This window comes from Cotesia glomerata, linkage group LG2 (genome assembly GCF_020080835.1).
Source record: "Cotesia glomerata isolate CgM1 linkage group LG2, MPM_Cglom_v2.3, whole genome shotgun sequence".
Lineage (NCBI taxonomy): Eukaryota > Metazoa > Arthropoda > Insecta > Hymenoptera > Braconidae > Cotesia > Cotesia glomerata.
This window is the reverse complement of record NC_058159.1, coordinates 29113754-29139549: the sequence shown is the minus strand read 5'-3', so window position 1 is coordinate 29139549 and position 25796 is coordinate 29113754. Positions and strand designations below refer to the sequence as shown.

Sequence of the window (25796 nt, the reverse complement as noted above, 5' to 3'; positions counted from 1 at the left end):
TTCATTTTAATTTTAATTTTTTTATAACTACTTTGAGATAACTTATAACTTAAAGAATGCTTGTATTATTTTCGCTCTTATTTATGTTGTTATTGTCTTGAATATTATTATTGTTTAAATTAAAAAGGTACTGAAGTTTCTGAGTATTAATAATGAACAAAAAATTTTTAGCATTATAAAAAAATAATGAGAAATGTTGGAGTAATATCACGCTGGAAATTTTCTTGTCAGTTCAATATAAGTGATTGTTATGTGAGATAACAGAGATTGTTTTGTTTCAATCGTAAGAAATCTAACAGATTTCATTTTTCTTCGATATCAATTCATGTCAATCTTTCAAAAGTTTCTTACTCGTGATTTCTACGCCAGTCAGTTATAATTAGTTTTCTTTTAAATCCGTTTGCAGAAAATTGTTCCTATGAGACGCTATAGTAGTCATCAGGACGCGCGACATTTTCAGTGGGGAGGTGCAACGAAAAAAATAAGCTGTATTATTTTACACAGTAATATTGTAGCATTTTTAGGAATTAAAGGACAAAATTTGATGATTTTTTTAATTGAAAGATTTTTATTAATATTAATATTTAATAAGCTTTATTTACTGTTAATACATTATTTTTTTAACATCATAGGATTTAATAAATATTTATCAACAGTTAATAAATTATTTATTAAATACGATTTATTAAATGTTAATAAATATTTGTTAACAGTTCACAAATATTTATTAACAGTTAATAAGTAATTTATTAAGTACAATTTATTAACTGTTAATAAACATTTATTAATGGTTAATGAATATTTGTTAATTAACAAATATTTATTTTAAATAAAAAGCAAAAATAGCAATTTTCTTTTGACACTTTTTATAACCCTATAGCTGGAATACATGTAACACAATATTATTGTTGCATTTCTAGAAATCAAAGGTCAAAATTTAATGATTTTTTTAATTGAAAAATTTTTATGAATATTAATATTTAATAAGCTTTATTAACTGTTAATAAATGATTTTTTAACATCTAAGGAGTTAATAAATATTTGTTAACAGTTAACAAATATTTATTAACAGTTAATAATTAATTTATTAAGTACAATTTATTAACTGTTAATAATATTTTTTTATGGTTAATGAATATTTGTTAACTGTTAACAAATATTTATTTAAAATAAAAAGCAATAATAGCAATTTTCTTTTGACACTTTTTATAACCCTATAGCTGAAATACATGATAATAATTAAATTCACTAAATGAATTAACGTTTTTAATATTTAAAAATATAAAAGATAATTATGAGCTGTGATAGAATTTAGTATTCTACAATAAACGTTATTATAATATTATATAATTAATGCAAATAATTTATAACGATGATTTTTGTTTATAAGCAATTTTCATATCATATGACATGCAAGCGAAACAAATTCACTCAAAAAAATATTTAACTGTTAATAAATATTTGTTAACTATTAATAAATACTTATTAACTGTTAATAAACGTACTTTCCTCCCAAATAAATATTTATTGAATGTTAAAAAATATTTATTAAAATTTAAATTAAATAATCGTCTTCAAATAAAGTAAATTACTAATAGTTAATAAATCCTTCTATCAGTGTGTCTTTATAAAATTTTTAATTAATTCAGAGTGTAAAATTTCTTATCAAATTTGAAAAGATCAAAAGATTTACTGGTAATGCTGTAAATAAATCAGACATCCGATAAGTATTAATGAAAACAAGTGTAATAGGAGTTTTGTTTATTTGAAATGTCAGAACGACCAAATTCAGGATCTCATGTTATTACTGATTTATCGAAATGTGTCCCCTTTCTCTCTTGAGGATCTTTGTCATGGAAGTAAAGATGGAAAAGAATAAGAGACGATCGCACAAGAGAACTCTCAACGATTGGATCACGTAGCCATCGAGAGTGAAATACAATAAATGCAGTTTTGCACAATTCGCTCGGGGAATTGTTCGAAAAATAAGAAGCTCATATGATTGTCTGTGTTATTTGATCCTCAGTCTACTCAATTCAACGTCAAAATGCTATAAAAATAAACCGACTTTTTTATCGTTTTATTTAATGACAATACTATAGTAATAATAATAATTTATCAGTTGGAGGTATGTAATGCAGAGTAGAAGTAAATGCCATTCGATGAAAATTGAATAATCGTTTAAATACTTTAATTAATTTCACAAAAGTTTCTCGATCGCGAATTCTTTTTTTAGCTATTCGGCTGAAGAATTTAATTTGCGTTATAAAAATTCGCTGTGCGCCAACTTTACCTCGTGAATAACGAAAGACCATGAAAAAAAAAAAAAAAAATAATTAGAAACTAAAAAGGTTAGGGGTGACTTATAAAATACTCAATCGCATTCTCGGAGTGGAAACGGAAAATTGTAATGAAATAGTAGGTAATATCTATAGTGTGAGTTTAAAGTAGTGTAGAAGAAAGAAAGAAAGTCGGTAGGAATGCATTGGTGGGCCCATGAGTAATTTTTCACCTAATTCTATCTAACACTTTCTGTACAGACATTACTATTCTACGTATGCACAGGCCATTATATGTAGCACCCTTATTCTATCTTTTATTTTTTAACCAATCCAATCATGCAATACTTTATGCAGCTGTGAAAATTCAACAAGCTTCAATGGCATTTACTTGAGACTACGGAATTCGGTGGATGGGAATTTAAACAATTTCAATTACTCCCGAATTCGAGAGATATTCCTCAACTTACTTTTTTTTTTATTCTATCGCAATAAATAGATGAGAAGATATGCTTATTAAAATTCTACATTCATTTTCAATTAAAACTAATTTTCGACTGCGCAAAAAAAAACAATCTAGTGTTCTTTTAAGGAGGACCTCTCGCTATCAATGTTAAATAAAAAATATTAGATTATGCATAAAATTAAGTTTTATCTAATAGTTAAAGTCCTTATTTATCTACTAGTAAAGTTTAATTTATTCTTCACCGTGGAAATTTTTGAAAAAAAAATTTCTAAAAATGTTAGTATTTTTTCCGAGTCTTACGAGAAAGTCAGACCTTAACAACTTTCTCGAATTATGGCATTAACCACCGATTAAAAACGGGGTAAAAAAAAACTCAAAATAAGATTTTCGAAATATTCAGGTTTGATTTTTTGCAATAAAATATATAGGTTGCCGTGGAATTTATGGAGAAATTAAAATTATAAAATCACAGAAAATTTTTGAGTAACCTACATTTAAATGGCGTCAGAACATTTGGCAACGTTGCGTAGCGCGCGAGCTTCAGACCTTTCAATAAACTCAAACTAAACTTTAACGCACTTATGTTTTTTATACATACTTATTAATTAATTTATTATTAACAAATTTTCATATTTCATAATTGAAAACTAAAACAATAATTAAAAAATACTAGCATTCTTGCCATGAGACATTAGAATGTTATGGTTTTATGACTAAACATTTTTAATTAATTTATTTATTTACACTGACTGCAAAAACTTAAACATGGTTAAGGTTATATTGTGCAAATGAAAATGTAAACAACCGATATATAGCGTTGCCAAATCGCGGACAGGTTACTAACAGCTGATTTACAAAAGTCAAATTAATTTTTGTATTTAACTATTTTTTTTTTTAATGTTCAAAATTTCAACGATTAATGCCTCATATACTATTTATTTTTTAATTTTAGGAATTTTTATGGGTTTTTTATTTTAATTTATCGAATATTGATTACTACAGTTGTTGTGACTCAACTGGAGCGAAAGGACTTCCTTAACAATCAAACAAAAAAATTTGTTCTTACTTCAAGAAAACTTTTGCTGCAGCAAAACAATAATTAATCATTAATTAAACTTCCATTTAATAAACATGAAAAAAATAAAAATCTTCTGCAAAAAATCTGAATATTAGTTCACAAATAATTAAAAAACATTTAAGTGGTCAAAACTTTAAGACCGAGAAGGATTTAATGGATTTGAATTTTTTTAAGGACACTTTGCATGAATAATTAAACAATTTTAGCGGTTGACAACATTATAATTCAAAATTACTAAATTTTTTAAGTACCCGCGTTTGTTAAATATTTAACGACTGGCAACGAGAAATTTATATAGAAGACGACTTTTAATGGTAGTTATTACGTTAAATTTCAAACTCCACTAGAAATTAAATTAATTATGTGAAAACTCTATTCACAATTACTTTGTTAAAAAACAAATAAAAAATAACAATAATAATGATAATAACAATAATAGTAAAGGTCGGAAAGGACCATACAGTATTTTGTGCTGACAGAGATGAGCCACAGGCGTTCATTAAGGACAATGAGAAACAGGGGTTATTATTCGCGAGGGTATATAATAGCAGAATAGATCATTAAAAAAAAAAGTAATAACAATAATTATAATAATAATAATAATAATAATAACAACAACTAATGTGAAACTATTTATGCAGGAGATGAGTCAACTCAGCCGTAATTCAAGTAATCGTCCGTTAAGGAGGTTCGAGCGAATCTAATGTAAAAAAAAATTTCCAACTTTGAGCTTTGAAATTAAGTATACGTATAAATAAAAACGTCATTTATTTAATCCTGAAATTCTAAAAAGATTCACCGTTTAGTGACTTAGATATTAAATTTTAAAAATCACATATTTTGTCTCCTTATACATGGGCTCTTATGACGGACAAACTTTTGGCGAGACTTTAATTATTTTTTTCAATATTAACCTCCCAACTTTAGCGGATAAAAAACTATACACAAGAAACTTGGATTATTGCAAAATATAAAAACAATTTAATAATAATACATTACCGATATAATTTTTGAAATATTTAAAGCTATTTATTCGAATAAATATTTGACAACATCGCGTCAACAGCTGAGAAAAAAGAAAAGGATATAAATATAGTTACAGAGAGAGAAATGTTTAACTCACACACTCATCCACGTCTCTGTTATGGGTATAATCAAGCGCGCTATTGCCAAATCTGTTTATTTATTCCGGCAAGTAATAAATACGAGAGTCATTTTATTACTTTACTTTATTAAATAAGTAAAAATCATCAATTATTAAATTTTTTTAATTATTTTAAATTAAAATAAAGAATTTTGTCGAATATTGCACAGAAAAAAAGGTTCACTTGAGCCAAGAAAATATTTTTCTTCCTAATTATTTTCTTGAGCGAAAAAAAATTTTTTTTTTGACACAAGAAATTTCATTTATTCCAACTAAATTAATTCTCTTGTTTTAAGAAATACGTATCTTGATCCAAGAAAATTTATTTAAGTCAAGAAAATCTTGTTGCTTTGAGAAAATTCAGCTTCTTGCTCCAAAAAATTTAGTTCTTGATAGAAGTAAATTTTCTTGTCTTGAGAAAATTTCTCTCTTGCTCCAAAAAATTAAATATAAAGATAGAAGTAAATTTTCATTAATATTTTTAATGGCTAACATGTCAAATGGAAAGATCAAATAATATTTCATCATTTTTTTTCATTCAATATGTATAATTGCACGCTAAAATAATATAAAATGGGTATCAAATATTCAAGAGAAAAATTTTCTCAAGGTGAGAAAATTTTTTTCTCAGCTAAAGTAAGTGGCGCTGCTTCTCTAAAGTATCTAAAAATCTTGATCAAATATAAAAATTTATTGTATCAAGTATTTATGATAATTTGAATTAAGAAAAAATTACTTCCACCAAGAATAGAATTTCAAGAAAAATTTTTACTTCAGCCAACACAACTTCGGTCTTCCTTCAAGCACCCGAAAATTTTCTTGAGTCAAGAATTTTGTTCTCCAATTAAGAAATTTTTCTTTCTGTGTGGGAAGACTAAAATTAAAAAAAAAATTTAACATTATTTTGACTCATTAGTTACGCTCGAACTTCCTTAAATACTAGTCTTTGTGTCTTTTGGATTTAAACTCCTGAGCTGAGAAGCAACCCAGGCTTAGTTATTTTTATCCCGTTTCGGTGACCGTGGCTGGTAACGGGTGCTCTGGAGAACTTTCGAAAGACCTTAATTCCGGAAAATGAGGCATTATCGTTAGGTTAAACGACTCCTATGCTTCTACTATCCCTATCTGTGATAAAGAGGTAAGCGTAAAGGGTATAGTAATGCAGAAGAAACCAGGCATGTGCCGCATTTGCTCCGCAGCACTGATATAAATTTATGCTTTTGAGATTACCGTAAGCTCGAAGGACCCCGGATAAATTATCCGATTTCATTTATACATATAATAAAGCTTTAACAACTACTTATTAATTCATTACTACCAGTTGATTTATAATTCACTATTATTACAGCATTATTATCGTGATGTTAATAATCGCAAGTTAACGACTTCTATGATGATGATTTTTGAATTGAAAAATAATGTGTTGTTGTTATCATTATAATTGTAGATGATAAATATTGAATGTCTGCTGAAATGCTGGTGCTTGATTATAATTCATCATCATACGTCCAATTTGTTGCAATACTAATTGGAAACGCTAAATTAAAATAGACTCAATGGAAAATTGATGCTGCGTTCATTAAATGTTACAGTTCGCTCTCATTAGTGGAATCAATTCACACTGACTTAACTTAATTCCTATCTGTTAAATATATAACATAGTCTTCTCATTAGCTCGGTTTTATTAACTATTTTCTTCGCTAAGAGATCGAGCTTTATATAATACTACCTTGCTGTCCTTTTTTTCACCAATTCCTCTTTTTCTTTTTTTTATTTTTTCTTATTTCGTAGTTTTACCAAGTTACTGAAGCTACCAAGGGGCTGATGTTTTTATTACCGGTCTTAAAGAACATGAAACATTCTCATTATTGAGATAATTACAATTAAAAGAGATTTACCCCCATTCTTTAGTGTAAGAATTTGGTAGGATCAAGAATCAAGGGTCTGGTTTTATTAAATCGTGAGAAAGATTTTTACCCTAATTTACGGGCGTAATGTATTGCTGATAGTGCTCTAGGATATTATGGGCGCTGTGAAGTGGGTAAGTGAAATAGTGAAGCTTTCAGAAGTCAGGTGTTATAATGATCCGTGATTTTCAATTATACTAGAGGATGTTCGACAAATCGAAGTTGCTTAGTTTGAGACTCGGGGATTTAAATGGGGTTTAAGAATTCTGGAATAAGATTCAGTGTAATTTGTTAAGGTTGAAGGGTTAATCTTTTAATTTATGACCCAGTCATGGAGTCTGGAAGATTTTAAGTTGGAATTCGGTATGTAGATTAAGAAGTACATACTTTATTTTCTTTATATAATATTCTACATATATTGTCCATTTTATGCAGTACTTTTCTTATTAAGTTATCAACTATCTATGCAAAAAATTTAACAAAAATGGGATCAATCGTATGACATTCGTTAGCAGTCAATTAATTTTTTTTTAACAAATAAAATTTTTCCAAAAAATTATTTTTAAAAAATTGCAATTTTTATTCTTTAAAATTTCTACATCTCAATTTTTTTTTCTAATTTTTTTGACATAACTTATTTGTTAAAAAAATATTTAAAATTATAAAATATCCCGTGTAAAAAAAATCGTTTTAAAAGTGTCTTAAAATTGTCGTTTGTTTAAGATGTTAAATGTGACACAAAGCAAGACTGTTTTAAGACGCAAAAAAAAAAAAATCCAAGAGCAGATTTTTGAAGTTTGGCTCTCGAATTTGTTATGAAAATTTATTTTTAGACAATTTTGCGAGTTTTTAACCGCAACATTTTTAAATACGCTTTTTTCAAATTGAAATTGTTGAAAAATTATTATCCAACAATTTTAAGATTTTTTTTAAGACGCTCCATTTTAATGTTCCAAGGTTTTGTCGCTGTGAACTCATCTTAAAATAGTCTCTAAATATTTTAAGATTTTTTAAAGAAACTTGCAAAATCATCTAAAAATTAATTTTCATAACAAATTTAAAAACTAAATTTCAAAAATCTGCTTTTGGAATTTTTTTTTCTTTGGCGTCTTAAAAAAATCTTAAAACAGTCTTGCTTTGTGTCACGTTTAAGATCTTAAACAAACGACAATTTTAAGACACTTTTGAGACGATTTTTTTTTACACGGGTATCTGCTGAATTAATTTTCATATCAATCATTTGTTAATATTTAATGTGATTAGCTTAAACATCATTCAATAAATCTAATTTATTAGCGATTTGATAAGATGTTTTTCAGAATAATAAATAGAAATTCACCAGAGTAATTATGTTAATGGTTGAAAAATTAATTTAATTCTTTTATTGTTACCTAAAGATAATTTAAAATTTATTCTTGTCATTTTTTCTTCAATTTATTTTATGATTACATAAAATAATATTAATTAAAATAATAATAATAAAGTAATATTGATTCCATGGTTAACAATTACATGTCTAGTCTTATTGATAAGATATTATTTTTGTTATTTTGTATCATATTTATTAATTTTTTTAATATACAAAAATAAAAATTATATCGTAATAATAAACGATATAAAATATTCTCATTTTAAAATTAACAAAATTGGATGATATAATTTATATCTGACATTTTAGACGGATTTAAACTCGCTAATAACTTTAATAAATTCTTTCGAAATTAAAAGTTTAATAATAGTTTAATGAAATTATTAATAACTATGGTTACCAAATTAATTTCAGGCAAGTCGTTTTAGCAAAATAAAAGTAGATCAAAGTCTGCTAGTTATGAAAAATTATTAAGAACGAAAGTTGCGGTTAAGTGAAAAGTTCCTTGAATACCAACGGAACGAAATATACAGACAAGAACTGGACTGATAATCTAAAGTTTAGCGAACTTTTAAACCGCGGTGATTTTTGATTTCGATAGACCGAATGGAGATCAGTGCATAGCAGTGTAAGAACATCCGAAAATAGGGAAATCCGTTTAGGAACAGTTGAAACTAAGCATCGAATATATAACCTATAACTCGGAATCTAGATTATAGAAGCCCGGGACTAATTTCACTAGAGAAGAGACGAGTTAACGCCTGAAGAGATTAGAGAAGGTTTTCAATTTAATTGGTTCTAGAACTTACTTTATAAGTAAAAGTATTAAGAGAAGTAGGGGAGGAAAGAGGAACGGAACGGTAATAGGAAGGAACTGAAGAACCACTGAGGCCACTCCATGCTTTATAGTCCGTCTTATCACTTATCAGACGTTTTCTCCTTATTCCTCTTTCCTCTTTCTTTATTTTACCTCTCGCGTTTACTTCCCCTGTTTACCAAACTCCTTATATACACACACCTACAGATATATTGCCGGGTAGAGGTTGGACATCTTGATTAAAGGTCACAGGAAATTGAAATTCCTGAATCCATTTACTAAGATATTAACAGTATATAAGCTAATACAATTATTTGCAATTATTTATGTCATCCGGAAGGAAGATCGCTGGCATAAGACGTAATTCGATAGTTTCAATTAATCGTTCCAAATAATTTATCGGTACTCACTGGATTTCATTATTCGATTACTGTTATTCCGTTCGAGTATTTCACAAAGGAGGATTTCAATCGTCGCCCGAATTTGTTCAATAAGCATCTAAATTAAAACATTTTTGGACCACTGGCCCTGAAATTTTTTTACTTGATTTTTTTAGAACTCAAGGATAGAATTTTTTCGGTTTAGTGTGGTGTAAAAATTTCTTATAAGGTAAAAGCCCCAATATATGATCATATACTGGTACGTGATCATCTATTGGGGCTTTTACCTTATTGTCAAAAAATTTTTGTTACTGTTTTACTTCTGGATTATGATTGCGTAGATTTTTTAAGAAAAAATCTTCTGAAAAACATTTTTACAGAAAAAAAATTAACTTGAATCAAAAGAAAAATTCTTCCCCCATGAAAAAAAAAAATATGTCGAAATATATAAAAAATATCGACGGTCTAATTAGCAATTGGTCTAACTCCTTATTTTTTGAGGGTAATTTTTTAATATTTTGATATAGCAATAGTCGAATTATAAATTATTTGAATGATCCAAACCAAAATATTATACCTCTATTAGATATTAAATTGTTTTTTAAAGTGATAATAAATTTTAAACTAATTGTTTTTTCGTAAAAACGGAAGATTTTCTAAAGTGTAGTTAGACAATTTGCTAATTAGACCGTCGATATATTTTAAATATATTAAAAATCTATAAAAAATATATAAATATGTATAGGAAATATATTTTTAATAACTAACTTTTGGCCGATTTTCATATATATATTTTATATATTTGAAATATTTTTTAGATATATTCCAGATATATCTTTAAGTACATAAAAAATACATAGCTAAAAATATAAAAAAAATTTATTTAGAATATATCTAAAATATATAAAATATATATGAAAATCGGCAAAAAGTTAGTTATTAAAAATATATTTGATGTCTTCGACATATATTTTTTTTAGATTTTTTTTTTCACGGAGGATTGAACCAAAAAATTAATTTCATTGTCTAAAAACAAGTCGAAAAATTCTTGAATCAAGTGAAATTTATTTAAATCAAGAAAATTTTCTTGGTTTAAGAATTTTTCTACTCAAATTAAGAAGCTAGTCTTCTTAAAAATTGTTTGCTCGATTCGAGTAATTTTTTTTTCTCTGTCTAGAGTATACAATCAGTAACATAAATATTTTATTTGAGCTGAGATGTTTCAAAGTTGGAAAAATTTGATTCAACACGAGAAGAAAAAAAGAAAGAGAAAAAAATTCGATTAATGTTTTTATGTTGACGTTGCGTTGATGGCTCTCCCTCACTCCGGGCAAAGCTCTCACAGCATTAATAATTAAAAGTAAAGTTTTTCATAAAGTAAAATATATCTAAGCGAGCTTGAGATTTAATGGTAAAACACGAGCGTATTCGTATCTGTATCGCATTTATACTCCGAGGATAAAAACAAAAATGTAACTTTATCTGTTTTCCCGTTGGCGCGTGCACAAGGCATGAAAAAGCGCAAGAAGAATCGTAAAAATGGTAAGTTTCAGATGTAACACGCTTGTTATGAAACTTTTTCATGACTTTTCAGCTTTAGCGTCTCTACCCACGTCACTCAACCATGAATTTTCATTTAAATTTTATGAATAAGAAAACACCCGAAGATAACAGATATACTTTTTCCCTGGTTCATGTTCTTCCATACATTTGTACGTTTCTTATGAACATGCTATCTGGGGGATTCATTACTCTGATTGACCTTAATCGTGTGGAAAACTTCTGGTTGATGCAATGGGTTTGTTTGTTTTTAAAAATGTATACATTCATTTTTTAAATTTATCCACACGGAGAGAAATTTATAGGAACCTTTCCAAAAATTATGGGAATGGTTCCTATAATAATATAGGAATGGTTCCTATAATATTATGGGAATGACGCACATAATAATAAAAAAATGTTTATGTTCATAATAATGAAGCAATTACATCAAAAATATAAAGTAGTTATTATATATTTTTTTTCTAATAAATTTTTTTTGTAAATAAAAATTGATCTTTCACTAGAGTGAAAAAATTTCTGTTTCATAATTTTTATTCACGTGTGTCCTTAATCTTAAATTGTTTATTCCAACTCAGTTATTATTGTGTTAAATAATATTTAAAAATATTGTAGCTATTCTAAAGTTTCTCTAATAAAAGGTATATTTTCTCACTATACAATTATAGGAGCAAAGTAGATATGGAAATTCATTGTTTATTTTTACAATTTCATTTTATTTTTAAAACAAATTATTTATTTATGATACATTCGTTGAATATTTATCACATCCACCTTTTGAGTATGTAACTTTTATTATTTATATTAACAATATTACTTATTTTATATATTTCAAATGATGTTATTGGGAAGCAAGTAAAATTATCGAAATTACTAATAATTTCAAATGCTTCAAAGTGGTCATCGAAATCACAAATAACTTGAGTTGTAATGATAAATATCTAAATATTATGGGGCATCATCAGTATAATATTATGGGAATGGTTCCCATAATATTATAGGAATGGTTCCTATAATATTATAGAAACTATTCCTATATATTATGGGAACCATTCTTACACTGTAAAAAAAGCGGTGTTAAAATAGACTCATTTTAATTTTAATTAATTAACTAGAATTTGAATTTGCGCGCGCAGGCGCGCGCCTGACTATAGCATTTGCATATATTTTCATGCTTCTGATATATTCGACCAATCACGTTACGAATACTTTGATGCCACATACATTTCATCTCAATTTTATATTAGGATTAACACCGGTGTAGCGGTGCTCTTTTGCGGTGTTAAAAATCCGGTGTTAAACCGGTGTAACAGTAAAATAAATTTACACCCTATCGGAGTATGAATATTACATGATCCATAAAACACAATTAATATTCAATAATTATCAAAATGAGACAAGTAACATTTATTTAAGAATTTTCAATTTATAAAATTACACAGAAATCAATTTAATGAATGTTATACAACAAGTTAAATAATATTTACAATATTAAATGTTTAGGAACAATATAATAATTATTTTGATCGTAACCATGATGTTTCTCATAATATAATGGATGTTTAAAAGATGATAAATTAATAATTTGATAACTTTGCTTTTTTTTTTTCAGATATTTCATTTGCACATAAACTCATATTGTAGCACATAGTCTCCCATAGCTTACTCAACAGCATTATATTATCATTATAAAAGAAAATTCTTTGAATTTCACCGTAAATGGGTAATTCGTAAATTCTTCAATTGTCCCAAAAACGTCCTAAAATTGTCCAAAAAATTTTTCATCTATTAATTTCAGTAACATTTCTCAAAAAGTTTGGAAAATCCAAAAGTGCACGACTCATAATGCTCGTTTAATTATGAAATATAAAAAAAAAAAAAAAAAACTTGAGTCGTTCAAAATTAATTGCCGAAAAAACAGCTGTAGTAGGAAGGTATTGCACAAGCGCCCCTGGTGGAATAAAATGTACATAATATCTATGGATATAGATATATCACCATCCATGTTAATTTTACATGGATATATATAGATATACAGTCTTGTAGTTTTCGTTTTTTATTAATTGTAATTAAACGCCACTGAATTAATTAACCATTCGCATTCAGTGACCTTCAATCGTCGATTAGAATTTAGAAAAAAAAAATTTAACTCAAATAATTGATTTTTTCACAAGTTACAGTGTTTCCGGGGTTTCATACATGACGGACAGGAACATTTTTTGACCTATTTTGAAGTTTTTTTCCGTTTCTATTGCAGTAAATCAATTTTTAGAAAGTATGGAATTAATCTCCATTAAAGTATCTCGACAATAGTATGCAAAATATCTTGATTCCGTGAACTAACAAGGCTATAATACTAAAAATAGTTGCTAAAATGAGGCGAAAAAAATTTTTCGATCGTAAAGCACTCTCTGATGCTTCGCATCATGAGTCGTGCAAAATTATGAGTACAATTCCCATAATTTAAGTAATCACTTCTAAAATGGTATAGGAAAACATTTCATTAAAATTATAGGAATGATTTCCATATTTTTCTCTCCGTGCTGAAGATTTTATTTAATAAATTTTTAACCGGAAAAATATGAATCAAATATTATAACAGACAAATAAAAAGGTAATATTAATAATATTTTGATTAATAAATGAATAATAAGAAAATTGACAGAGAATTTGTTTGGTAAAACAATATTTACGAACAAGAGTTATGAATAATTAGCGAGTAATGTAAAAATTAAATTAAAATGTACGAAAACATAAACAAAAGCTAATACACACAAATGATTTAATCGATTAATTAATCACCAGGTAATTAGCTGAGAAAAAATAAAAGTGTAGTAACCTGTTTACAAATTCACGCGATTAAAGTTATCGTTCTCATTATCGATACAAATGAGCGAGAAAGTAATTTTGAGGGGTTAAAAAAATTTAAAACGCGGTGAGAAAATAAATATCGGGATTGGTTTAAAAGACAAAATAAAATAAGCAATTTTAATGAAATTTAAAAATGGTCGAAATTGAAAATTAAAACGAGGGGATATCCAACTTGTGTATGGCAGAAACTAAAATCGATTAGCATAACAAACCAATACACTTGTTTGACCAACGAACTGTTACGAGCCGTAATGATTTAATAACCATTAAATGGATGACAGTGTGTGTGGACATATGCAAATTGAAAACTCTCTCCCGTCGGCATCTAACGAGGCTATAATTTAAAATCTCACTGAATGAATAAATAAAAATGTCCGGATGGAAAAACAATCCGACATTTTTATGCTGATTTGTTAGTTAACGCTTAACGCTTAACATTCATTGTTAAATTCAAATGAAATCAAAAATTTAACAGATCGGGAAATAGCTTCAACAATAACAACCGATTATTAGTTTAATAATAACGTTACAACAAAAAATTAATGTTCCTGTACTCTGTACTCTACTGGCGTAATTCTCAATATCGAATTTAGGTCATTGCGCGTTCCTGTTCTTGTAACGACAGATGAGTACTTAAACCTCCAGATATTAAAGTAGAAAATCTCCTCATTTTTTAATATTTTATATTTTTTCAATAGCTCTAGGATTTATCTCCATGAAAACACTATTGAATGATAGTAAAACTAATATTTGCAATTCGCTATTTTCAAGATGTACCACACCTTGCCATTTACTGCTAGAAAAATTAATTAGGAATAGGGTAGAAGTACCTTTTTTGGTCACCTTAGCACTGTTTTTGGCCAGTTAACATTTGAATTAATTTATAAAAAATTATAATATTATAATCACTAGCTACATTGATAAAGAAATTAACTTGATCCAAAAGCCAAAATCTTGAATCAAGAATACTATTTTGAAGAAAATCATTTTCTTGAGTCAAGAGAATAAATTTTTGAGTCAAGAAATTATAATTGATTTAAGTAAATTTTTCTTGACTCAAGAAAATGATTTTCTTCAAAATAGTATTCTTGATTCAAGATTTTGGCTCTTGGGTCAAGTTAATTTCTTTATCAGTATATTACTCGCCCGCTCCGCTGGGTGTTTTGTAATATTGCATTTTTAGATCTAGACTTGAAATTTAATTAGAATATTGTTTCGACTTGCACAGATTCCAAATTCTATCGAATTGGCATCTACCTTTTATCCATGTAATTATTCTAGCTAATATTCATAGTAACTTTCAATGTGCAATCATTATAATATTCCCGTGTCTTTTTTACAAAAATGAATAATAATTGATATGAAAAAAAAAATTTGTAATGAGCATTGAAAATTTCCGTTCAAGAAATTGCAGGTCTCATAAGTGAAGAAATCTGCCTAGTATATAAACAAATGACAATCGAGTAGAATAAATTTAGTTACAATAAAAATTCATTATTTCTAAGTCAAAAAAATATACCTTCCGGATAAGTAATCACAAATATGTCATATACTAAAACCTTCTCCGAAACAAGCTGCATCTTATGGTATAAATATTATTCCAATTGGTTCAGTAGTTTTCGCAGTATAACCGGACAAAAAAAACGGCTCTCCATTTATTAGTATAGATTATAATATTATAACCATATTTTTGTTGAATTTTGAAATATTTATATTAAAATAAATTGAGTTTGTGATGGTTTATTAATATAAAAAATTCATTTCTATCGTTTATTTGAACAATAAATGACTATAAACGGTACAGTGGCCACAAACGGTACTTCTACCCTATTATTTAGAAGAAAATAAATTTTTTGAATCAAGAGAAAAATTTTTGAGCCAAAAACGTTATTTAAGATTTTTTTCTTGAGTGAATTAAATTTTTTTTTATCAGTATATTAATTTATTTTCAAATTAAAATACTTTTTCCACTTATTCTCTTACTTATTCCTGATATTTTAACAGTACTTAAAAAGTTCTTTTTAAATTCATCTGCTCATTCTTTTTGTACGCCAGCTCAGTAACAATCTAATCGAATAAACGATTTTATCTTCTTTTAATTACTTTCTAACTCTAACTTAATCTTTTTTTTATTTCTTCACAAAACTAGAGCTTAATAAATAACAGTTGACTCACCAGTTTCAGCCACAGATTGGTAATGAGTAATTGATTCTTCTCGTCCTGTAAAATCATCAAATTTCGATTATTAAAAGTTCATATTATTAAAATTAAAAATTAAAATCAAGCAAAAAAAAAACTTAAAATTTTTGAACCAAAAAAGAGGAAAAAAGTGCCGAGAAATTATTTTGGCTTTGCTAACTGCACAATATGATGTAATAATATATTTCATTGGGTACATACATACGTGTCTAAAAACTAAAATGTATTTTTGACTCTTCATTGTTGAACTTTATTTTAGTGGGTTAATAGAACGGAGTTTTACTTTGTAAAACGTACAACATGGATCAGAATTCTACACAAGAGAGGAATGGAACTATGTTTTATATTGTATGTTGTATGTTGGGAGTCATGTGTATCCCGATACGATGCAGTCACAGTCTGGTGAAGGTACAAAGCTCGCCGTTTTACAGCGCTCGTTAACGCAGCTCGGGAAAACAGAAAAAAATTCTGTACTCATGTGTTGAAATAGCGGCTGAGAAGAGATATGAGCTACAGCCCGATAGTACGATACTGGTTGTAATAGGAACAGGGGATGAAAGCGGCCGTGGAAGAAACGGGGAAAGAAAGGAATAAATAAATAAATGAACAAAGACACCCAGACATGGACACAGACATAAACATAGATAAACATGCTGTGGTATTATAGAGAGTAGTATCCAGAATGAGGAAAGTGAAAGAGAGAACATATAACATCACATCCCATACTGATGTTTGCGGCGCGAACAATATCAATACCTTACCCTACTTTATATTTTACCCTGTATACTATCCAGGAATTGGGTCAAAGCTACCGGGTTGCCATTGCATTGCCGAGAAGCTGAAGGCTCATAGAGGGGATGGGAAAACGAGGGGTGAGTCATCTACTCAACATTGAACGTTGTACATGAGTATTATCGGTTGGGCACTGTTGGATTATAAGATAGTATTACGTATTAAGAGACTTTTTTTTATTATTTTCAAACTGGTTGTAAGATTTATGATTTAGAACAAATTATGTAATATAAAATTACTTTGTTCGGTGCTTAGTTGTCTTAAGAAAATGATATTAGCTACAAAAAAAAATTCAAAAATTGAATAAATTTTATAGTCAGACTTCTCAGGCTATAGTGCCACGTTGGGCGCCAGAATTTTAGACTGACACTTTCCCCTTGTCTTTCAATATTGTTAATGGGACCTAGTAACCTTGCAGTCACTATGTGACTTACGAGATTTGTGAACAAAAAAAATTAAAATTTTGCTTTATTAAATAATGACTTATGTTAAATTGCACTGTACTTTCTTACATATTGACGTTTTTAAAAATATAAGCGCATCCCGATGATACACTCATCAAGAGCTTTCATTTGAGTACCCACATGCACTGTTATATATTTTTCATATATACATATATATAATATATATAAATATATGAAAAATTAATGTGGGTACTTAAATGAAAGGTCTCGATGAGTGTAATGTCGGGGTGAGCTTATATCTTTAAAAATGTCAATATTTCACAGGATACAAGGTCGTTTTTTAATCATGTTAAATTGCACTGTAATTTTTTAACTATTGAGATTTTTAAAAATATAAGCTTATCCCGATGTTACACTCATCAAGAGCTTTCATTTGAGTACCCACATGCATTTTGATATATTTTTCATATATACATATATATAATTTATATAAATATATTAAAAATTGATGTGGGTACTTAAATGAAAGGTCTCGATGAATGTAAGATCGGGATGAGCTTATATCTTTAAAAATATCAATATTTCACAAGATACAAAGTTATTTCTTAATTATGTATATAGAGATAGAGCATTTTCGAATGCACTCTAAGTACTTATCATAATAAATTGGCTATCGGTGAGAATGATATAAAATCTTGAAAAGGCACAAATTCAAATCAAGACCTTTGTAATGATACTAAAAAAAACGATTTTATCAAATAACTATCCTGGAAACAAAATTTTTCTTATTCTTTTAATAATAAAGATTATTGGATAATATTGTATTACGAAACAATATAGAGAAATTTATCAATTATTTTCGAATTGATTGTTCTCCTGATTGAATAATAGTATATAAATTAATTGATATTTTTGATGGATTTATTATTTGTGGTATAAAACCACTTTGTTCTATACAAAGAAGTTTAAAAATTGTCGCAAAATTGGGCGCCAGATTTTCTCATCACACTTTTTAATGAAAATTTGTCGAATTAAATTTTAAATAGATAAATATATATTTCTTTCAATGGATAAGTGAGCAATCGGAGGTGATAAAAATGAAAAAACGGCTGTAATTGTTTGAACATCTAGTATCTTTTGTTGAAGCTAGTTGTACCACGGTGTATCTGTACCAACAGGATTAATATGTATTATTATATTTATATATAGACAGACGAAGTGATATTGAGAGGAGTATTGTTTGATTTTTCCAGGCTATTCTGTTTATGTCATCGGAAGAGCCATTCATAAAAAGGCTATGAAATTCAATAGCTGGTGTAGACTATCAAACGTTCCGTCCGTTCTATTCTGTTGTTTATGCGGTTTTAGTTCACATGGGCCATGTACTCTTTGCCCTCCGGGCTATTTAAAACTGAGTAAAGCAACTAAATGTATTTCAGTAACCACATTTAGGTTCTAATGGGTTTGATAATAAACAAATCGATTATCGATTATAATGACAATTATAGATAAAGATAGTGACATAAATTAGAGAAAGCTTTTCCGCGTAAAATTGTTGTAGAGTATGTATTTCTCAAAATAGATTGTAATATTATGCTTGAGCTGGATTTATTACCCAGGTATTGAAAGGATTTATGATTTGTATGCTGAGAATTGAACACAGGTTGCGTTTGCTCAGCTACAGGGAAATTCGGGGAGTAATTATCGGTTACAAGTTGTAATTTATAATTGTAAAAATATAACAGAGTGGTAAAAGTTTTAAATCGAAGTAACCTTTATGCTTTCTTCTTCTTCACAAATCTATATTATTAAGAGAATAAGAAGAATTTTGTGTCCAGGATAGTCATATGATAAAATCGGTTTTTTAGTGAAATTTTGTGTCATTGCAAAGGTCTTGGCTTGAATTTGAGTCTTTTCAAGGTTTTATATCATTCTCACCGATGGTCAATTTATTATGATAAATATTTAGGGTGAATTTAAAAATGCTCTATCTCTAGATACATAATTAAGAAATTACCTTATATCTTGAGAACTATTGACATTTTTAAAGATATAAGCTCATCCTGATATTACGCTCATCGAGACCTTTCATTTGAGTACCCACATCAATTTTTCATATTAAAATTAACATGGATGGTGATATATCTATATCTATAGATATTATGTACATTTTATTCCACCAGGGGCGCTTGTGCAGTACCTTCCTACTACAGCTGTTTTTTCGGCAATTAATTTTGAACGACTTAAGTTTTTTTTTTTTTTTTTATATTTCATAATTAAATGAACATTATGAGTCGTGCACTTTTGGATTTTCCAAACTTTTTTTATATATGAATATATGAAAAATATATAAAAATGCATGTGGGTACTCAAATGAAAGCTCTTGATGAGTGTATCATCGGGATAAGATTATATTTTTGAAAATCTCAATAGTTAAAAAATTACAGTGCAATTTAACATAATTAAGAAACGACCTTGTATTTTGTGAAATATTGACATTTTTATAGATATAAGCTCATGCCGATGTTACACTCATCGAGACCTTTCATTTGAGTACCCACATCAATTTTTCATATATTTTATATATTTATATATGTATGGATGAAAAATATATTACAATGCATGTGGGTACTCAAATGAAAGCTCTTGATAAGTGTAACATCGGGATGAGCTTATATTTTTAAAAGGGTCAATAGTTAAAAAATTACAGTGCAATTTAACAAAAGTCATTATTTTATAAAGCAAAATTTTATTTATTCATAGTTTGTCATTAAATGACAAATTAGCTATTAAAATGGCTCACAGAAATAACGGATGAATTTATTTTATATCAAATATCAACTGTTGTTCGAGCCACCCTAGATGCGTGATGCATTAATTCGTTTTGGATGCTTAAGGAAAATATGATCCCACTTTATTTAGGCTCCCCAAGCTATTTAATAAATGTTTGAAAGGAATGAGTCAGCGTGGAAGCTATCAATTATTTATAAATGATCCAGCATTTCTCTGAGTGTCAAAATAGATTTCAACATTTGGTCGTATTGTACTTTAGGGTAGATTTTTTTATCAGAAATGATGAACCGTGATAAAAATTGGAAAGTACCTTTAGGCTGCGATTGCGATTGTGATTGAACTATTAAATTTATATAAGAATAGCGAAAATCTATCGCTGGGGATTTAATTATCAATAAAAGTGTTATCATAGACTTTTTGAGCGACTTTAATAGTTTTACCCGTATTTTTATTTTTTTACTGTAACTTCAAAGGGCTAATTTTGAAGTTATGAAATTTATAGTCGAAAAATGTATAAATAAATTATTTTTAAAATTTCATTACATGACACTCAAATTTTATTACCTGTTATTTAGTTTTTATTGCAAATTAAAAGGGCAATTAATTATCAAATTAACTATTTAGCATAAAAATTAAGCTAAATAGTTTACACTGAAGATTAAAATTAAAACGAGAATGAAAGGTAATTTTGTAAATGTTGACATTAACGTTGAAACAGATAATTATAAATTCTCATTTAGTCATTGCATGAAAGTATAACCAGAAACGCCCCGTTTATTCGCGAGCGTGACACACAATGCACGAGTGGAGGAAGGATGTAATGACACAGTCTGTTAAATTTAGTATTCTGTTTATTGTTTATATTTAATCTGAACCTGAAGACGAAGAGAACTGGTAATACCAAGCTGTTGGTTTTATTTGGATAAATAAAAAAATAAACTAGCTAACTACGGGATGGTAACGAGTAACACAGAGCATAAACCTGTGGTTTATATAAATAAGTCATTGGCATATTGATTTATATAGCATGTAACCTTGTTAATCGTATTGCATATCCTTGAACGACCCAATTTCGCAAGCGAAACGCCTGGACTAATTGGCGCGTACCAGGCTTTGTAAGACCACATCCTACTATTCCTGGTCTGGTGATAGTACTTGTGGCTTTAGACTATTCTACATGTACATACACATTTACGTTATACATACATAAGCTTGTGTAAGGCTGTGTGCAAGTCATATCGTCACTGACAAGGTACGTTCGTTGTCGATAACGTATATCAGATGTCATCGAATTTCAATTCTCTCAATTCAGGCGCTTTAATTTCTACCAATTATATTATTATTATTATTTTATGCTAGCAAAATTTTGTGGCTAGTGTATTTATATTATAAAATGGGTTTTTATGGTTAAATTTGGTATCGTTGGAAAAGTCGACTTTTCATGGTTTCATATCATTCTCACCAATAGTCAGTTTATTATGATATTTAGACTACAGTCGAAAATGCTCTATCGCTAGATACATAATTAAGAAATGACCTTGTATTTTGTGAACTATTGACATTTTTAAAAATATAAGCTCATCCCGATGTTACACTCAACAAGAGCTTTCATTTGAGTACCCATATCAATTTTTTCATATATTTATATATATTATATATATGAATGTATGAAAAATATATCAAAATGCATGTGGGTACTCAAATGAAAGCTCTTGATGAGTGTAACATCGGGATGAGCTTATCTCTTCAAAAACGCCAATAGTTAAGAAAGTATAGAGCTATTTAACATAATTAAGAAATGATCTTGTATCTTGTGAACTATTGACATTTTTAAAGATATAAGCTCATCCCGATGTTACACTCATCGAGAGCTTTCATTTGAGTACCCACATCAATTTTCCATATATATATATATATATATATATATATATATATATATATAGCATATATATATATATATATATATATACATATATATATATGTATATATATATATATATATATATATATATATATATGAAAATGCATGTGGGTACTCAAATGAAAGCTCTTGATCAGTGTAACATCAGGATGAGCTTATATCTTTAAAAACGTCAATATTTAAGAAAGTACAGTCCAATTTAACAAAAGTCATTTAATAAAGCAAAATTTTAATTTTTTATCGTTCACAAGTCACGGCAGTCACATAGTGACTGCAAGGTTGCTAGTTATTGTTATTATTATTTGGAAAAATTTTTTGCTTTTTATAATTAATTTCTAAAATATTGACTAGACATAGAATTAAAAAAAAATAAAGATAATAAATAAAAAAAAGCATATTCATTACAATGCACTCAAGAGTAATAATAATTCTTATTGTATCACACGGATTTATCTAAAGTTAGAAGGACAGCTGTTGCTTCGCAGGTGATATACATAGCAATCGGCCACGCGCGGCACTGTTATAATGCTGTATACATATAATGCACACTATCTACACAGCCCAGACTAAATACACTACACATATTTCTATATATATGTATATAGATAGCGTAACAACGACAACGGCACTTGGTTGTTATGAAAGAGCAGAACAAGCGATAAAGATTATTTAAAAGTTTAACAAAAAGCACTTTTAGTACTTTTAATATCTTACAGTATCAAGATGTCGATAAATCTCTGTTTTAATAAAAGGCCCACTCGTTCAACAGCCTAGAGTGCAAAGTAGAGTCTACTAGTCGTTAGTCAAGAATGTTAAACCACCGATAATTTTATTGGATATCAGTTTATCATCACGTTCGAATCTCTACCAAACCTATGAATTATTAATTAAATATCTTTATCAATAGTTACTCCTGTTTTCTATCAAATAATTACTATTTTTTAATTAATTTAATTTTAATACTAATAATGATAATAATAATAATTAATATTGGAATTTCTGTGGTGATTTTGGTATTCAATATTATTGATCTCGACCCAGACCCAATTCCAGTTACCAATCAACTATTCCGAGCACAAATGAACGCGAATCAATCAAAAGTCTGAGTTAAAATAGCAACACTACTTACAAATAAAATCAATTTGATTAAAGTGAATGAATAGCAGCTATTACCAATAAATTAAAAATCAATCAGGCTAAATCAGGCAAAAATAAATATTAAATGGTAAATGTTAGTCATTAGAATCGCGTAATTAATTTGAAATAATTCTGTTAGTCAGCAGCATTAAATATTTATCGATCATATAATAAATTAGGAATATAAATTAATCAGTATCAATAATTAAGTTCGATGAATGTTATATCACCAAGGTAACCAGAGATTATTTACTCGACCTAAATAAATGTTTACTTGTCATCTAATATCGAATATATATACTTTTAGTCATATATATGCATCTATATGTATAAATTATTAATATTAATGATTGATTAGCTCCGACACATTGGTGACGGCAAAAGTTTCTCTGATTTATCGGACAATATTTTCATTGTTTTAATTTTAATATTTTTTTGAAATATTAAGGAAGTTCGAGCGAATATATAATAATTAGTCACTAATATAGAGCGAATATATAATAATAAGTAACTAATGAGTCAAAATAATGTTAAAATTTTTTTTTAATTTTAGTCTTCCCAATATTCGTCAAAATTCTTTATTTTAATTCAAAATAATTTAAACAATTTAATAATTGATGATTTTTACTTATTTAATAAAGTAAATTAATAAAATGACTCTCGTATTTATTACTTGCCGGAATAAATAAACAGATTTGGCAATAGCGCGCTTGATTATACCCATAACAGAGACGTGGATGAGTGTGTGAGTTAAACATTTTTCTCTCTGTAAGTATATTTATATCCTTTTCTTTTTTCTCAGCTGTTGACGCGATGTCAAATATTTATTCGAATAAATAGCTGACGAGAAACGAGTTACAAACATTAAATTTGACTTTAAATATTTCAAAAATTATATCGGTAATGTATTATTATTAAATTGTTTTTATATTTTGCAATAATCCAAGTTTCTTGTGTATAGTTTTTTATCCGTTAAAGTTGGGAGGTTAATATTAAAAAAAATAATTAAAGTCTCGACATAAGTTTGTCCGTCATAAGAGCCCGTGTATAAGGAGATAAAATATGTAATTTTTAAAATTTAATATCTAATTAACTAAACGGTGAATCTTTTTAAAATTTTAGGATTAAATAAATGACGTATTTATTCATACGTATACTTAATTTCAAAGCTCAAAGTTGGAAATTATTTTTTACATTAGATTCGCTCAAACCTCTTTAAGTTATTTATTTTCACAAAAAAATACACTGGCTCATGTAAATTTTTTAATAAAATGAACGAAAGGTCAATAAGATTAAAAAGTTTGCTTTTAACTATCATTAAATTTCAAATCTTTATTTCGCTGAGACATTTTTATGGTTTATCGATAGCTTGCCGCTTAAAAAATTCAATCCCGCCTTAATAGTACCGCGAAAAAAAATTTAACAATCACTTGAATAATATTTAAAATTTTCTATGAAGAGAAAAAATAAAAAAAAAAAACTTAAAATTAAATAATTGAAATTTTAAAAAAATAATAAATTATTCTTCGAAGTTTCACGACTAGGATTCGCTGTAAGCTTTCAGTAATGCTATTAGGATTAAAACTGTGGGCACAGTATATTTTTAAAATAAGTGCACTAAGAAATAAATAATTAGCGGTAAGAACACTCGAGATAAAGTCATAAAAGATTAAACGTTTGATAAAATGAAAAATATTAATGAAGAAAATTTATTTTCCTCTTTTGTTGTTATTTGTTTTGGATAAAACAAATTTACTTCAAGAGTTTACTGAGTTGGATAAAATAATATAATATTACTCAGACTAATGCAAGATAAAAAAAAATAAAAGACTTACTTGTATTTTGATATAAAAGAAATAAAAATTATAATAACGCGTTAATGATAAAAATATGAACGTATATTTTTAACAAACATCCCTCGTGGGTACTTAAGGCGAAGTTACTTAATGTACTGTGTATTCAACAAGTAATGCACAGTAATTGCTACGGCAAGCGAATCAATAATTCTACAATTACGTACTATTGATAACTAAGCACGTAGCCCCTATATATAAATTCATACAGACGTTTTGATTGTTCAACATTACCGCTCCGAGATTCACCAATCCCGACTGATCATCAATTATTACATCCACTAACTGTTGAGTAATTGGAGCTGCGAATTAGTAATTCACCAGTATTTGTAAAATTTTTATTTGTATAATTGAATTGCAATTGCGATCACTCGGTATTAAACCAAATTTTTGATGTTTGATTAAAACTAGCAAACTTGCAGTCACTATGTGACTGCCGTGATTTGTGAATTATAAATAAATAAAATTTTGCTTTATTAAATAATGACTTTCGTTAAATTGCACTGTACACGCAGAAAAAATTTTTGTTAAAATAACCTAAGATATGTTCTAGTAACAAATGCATTTGTTAACATAGGGATAACAAATTATATGTTAAAATAACAAAATTTAGGTTATAGCAAGTTATTAATATGTTATAACAACAAAACAATTTGGTTACTATAGAAAAATCTTTAAGTAGATTCGACCAAATAATTAAGTTGGTATAACAAATTTTTTTGTTGAAACAGCAAAATTATTCTATTAAAATAACAAATAAATTTACATTAAATTTTATAAGAATCCATAATTTAAAAATATGCTATAATCAGTGATATCTGATTTG

At 27.5% G+C, this 25796-nt stretch overlaps 1 protein-coding gene across 2 annotated transcripts in view; it reads right to left on the bottom strand.

Annotated features, from left to right (window-relative positions):
* Nucleotides 1-25796, bottom strand: part of LOC123258639 (neuronal acetylcholine receptor subunit alpha-7) — a 129513-nt gene that overhangs the window by 45031 nt on the left and 58686 nt on the right. For both annotated transcript variants that reach the window (XM_044718780.1, XM_044718778.1), the window contains one exon: nt 16047-16091. In XM_044718780.1, coding sequence (XP_044574715.1) covers nt 16047-16091 — 45 coding nt within the window. The remainder of the gene's footprint in view (nt 1-16046; nt 16092-25796) is intronic.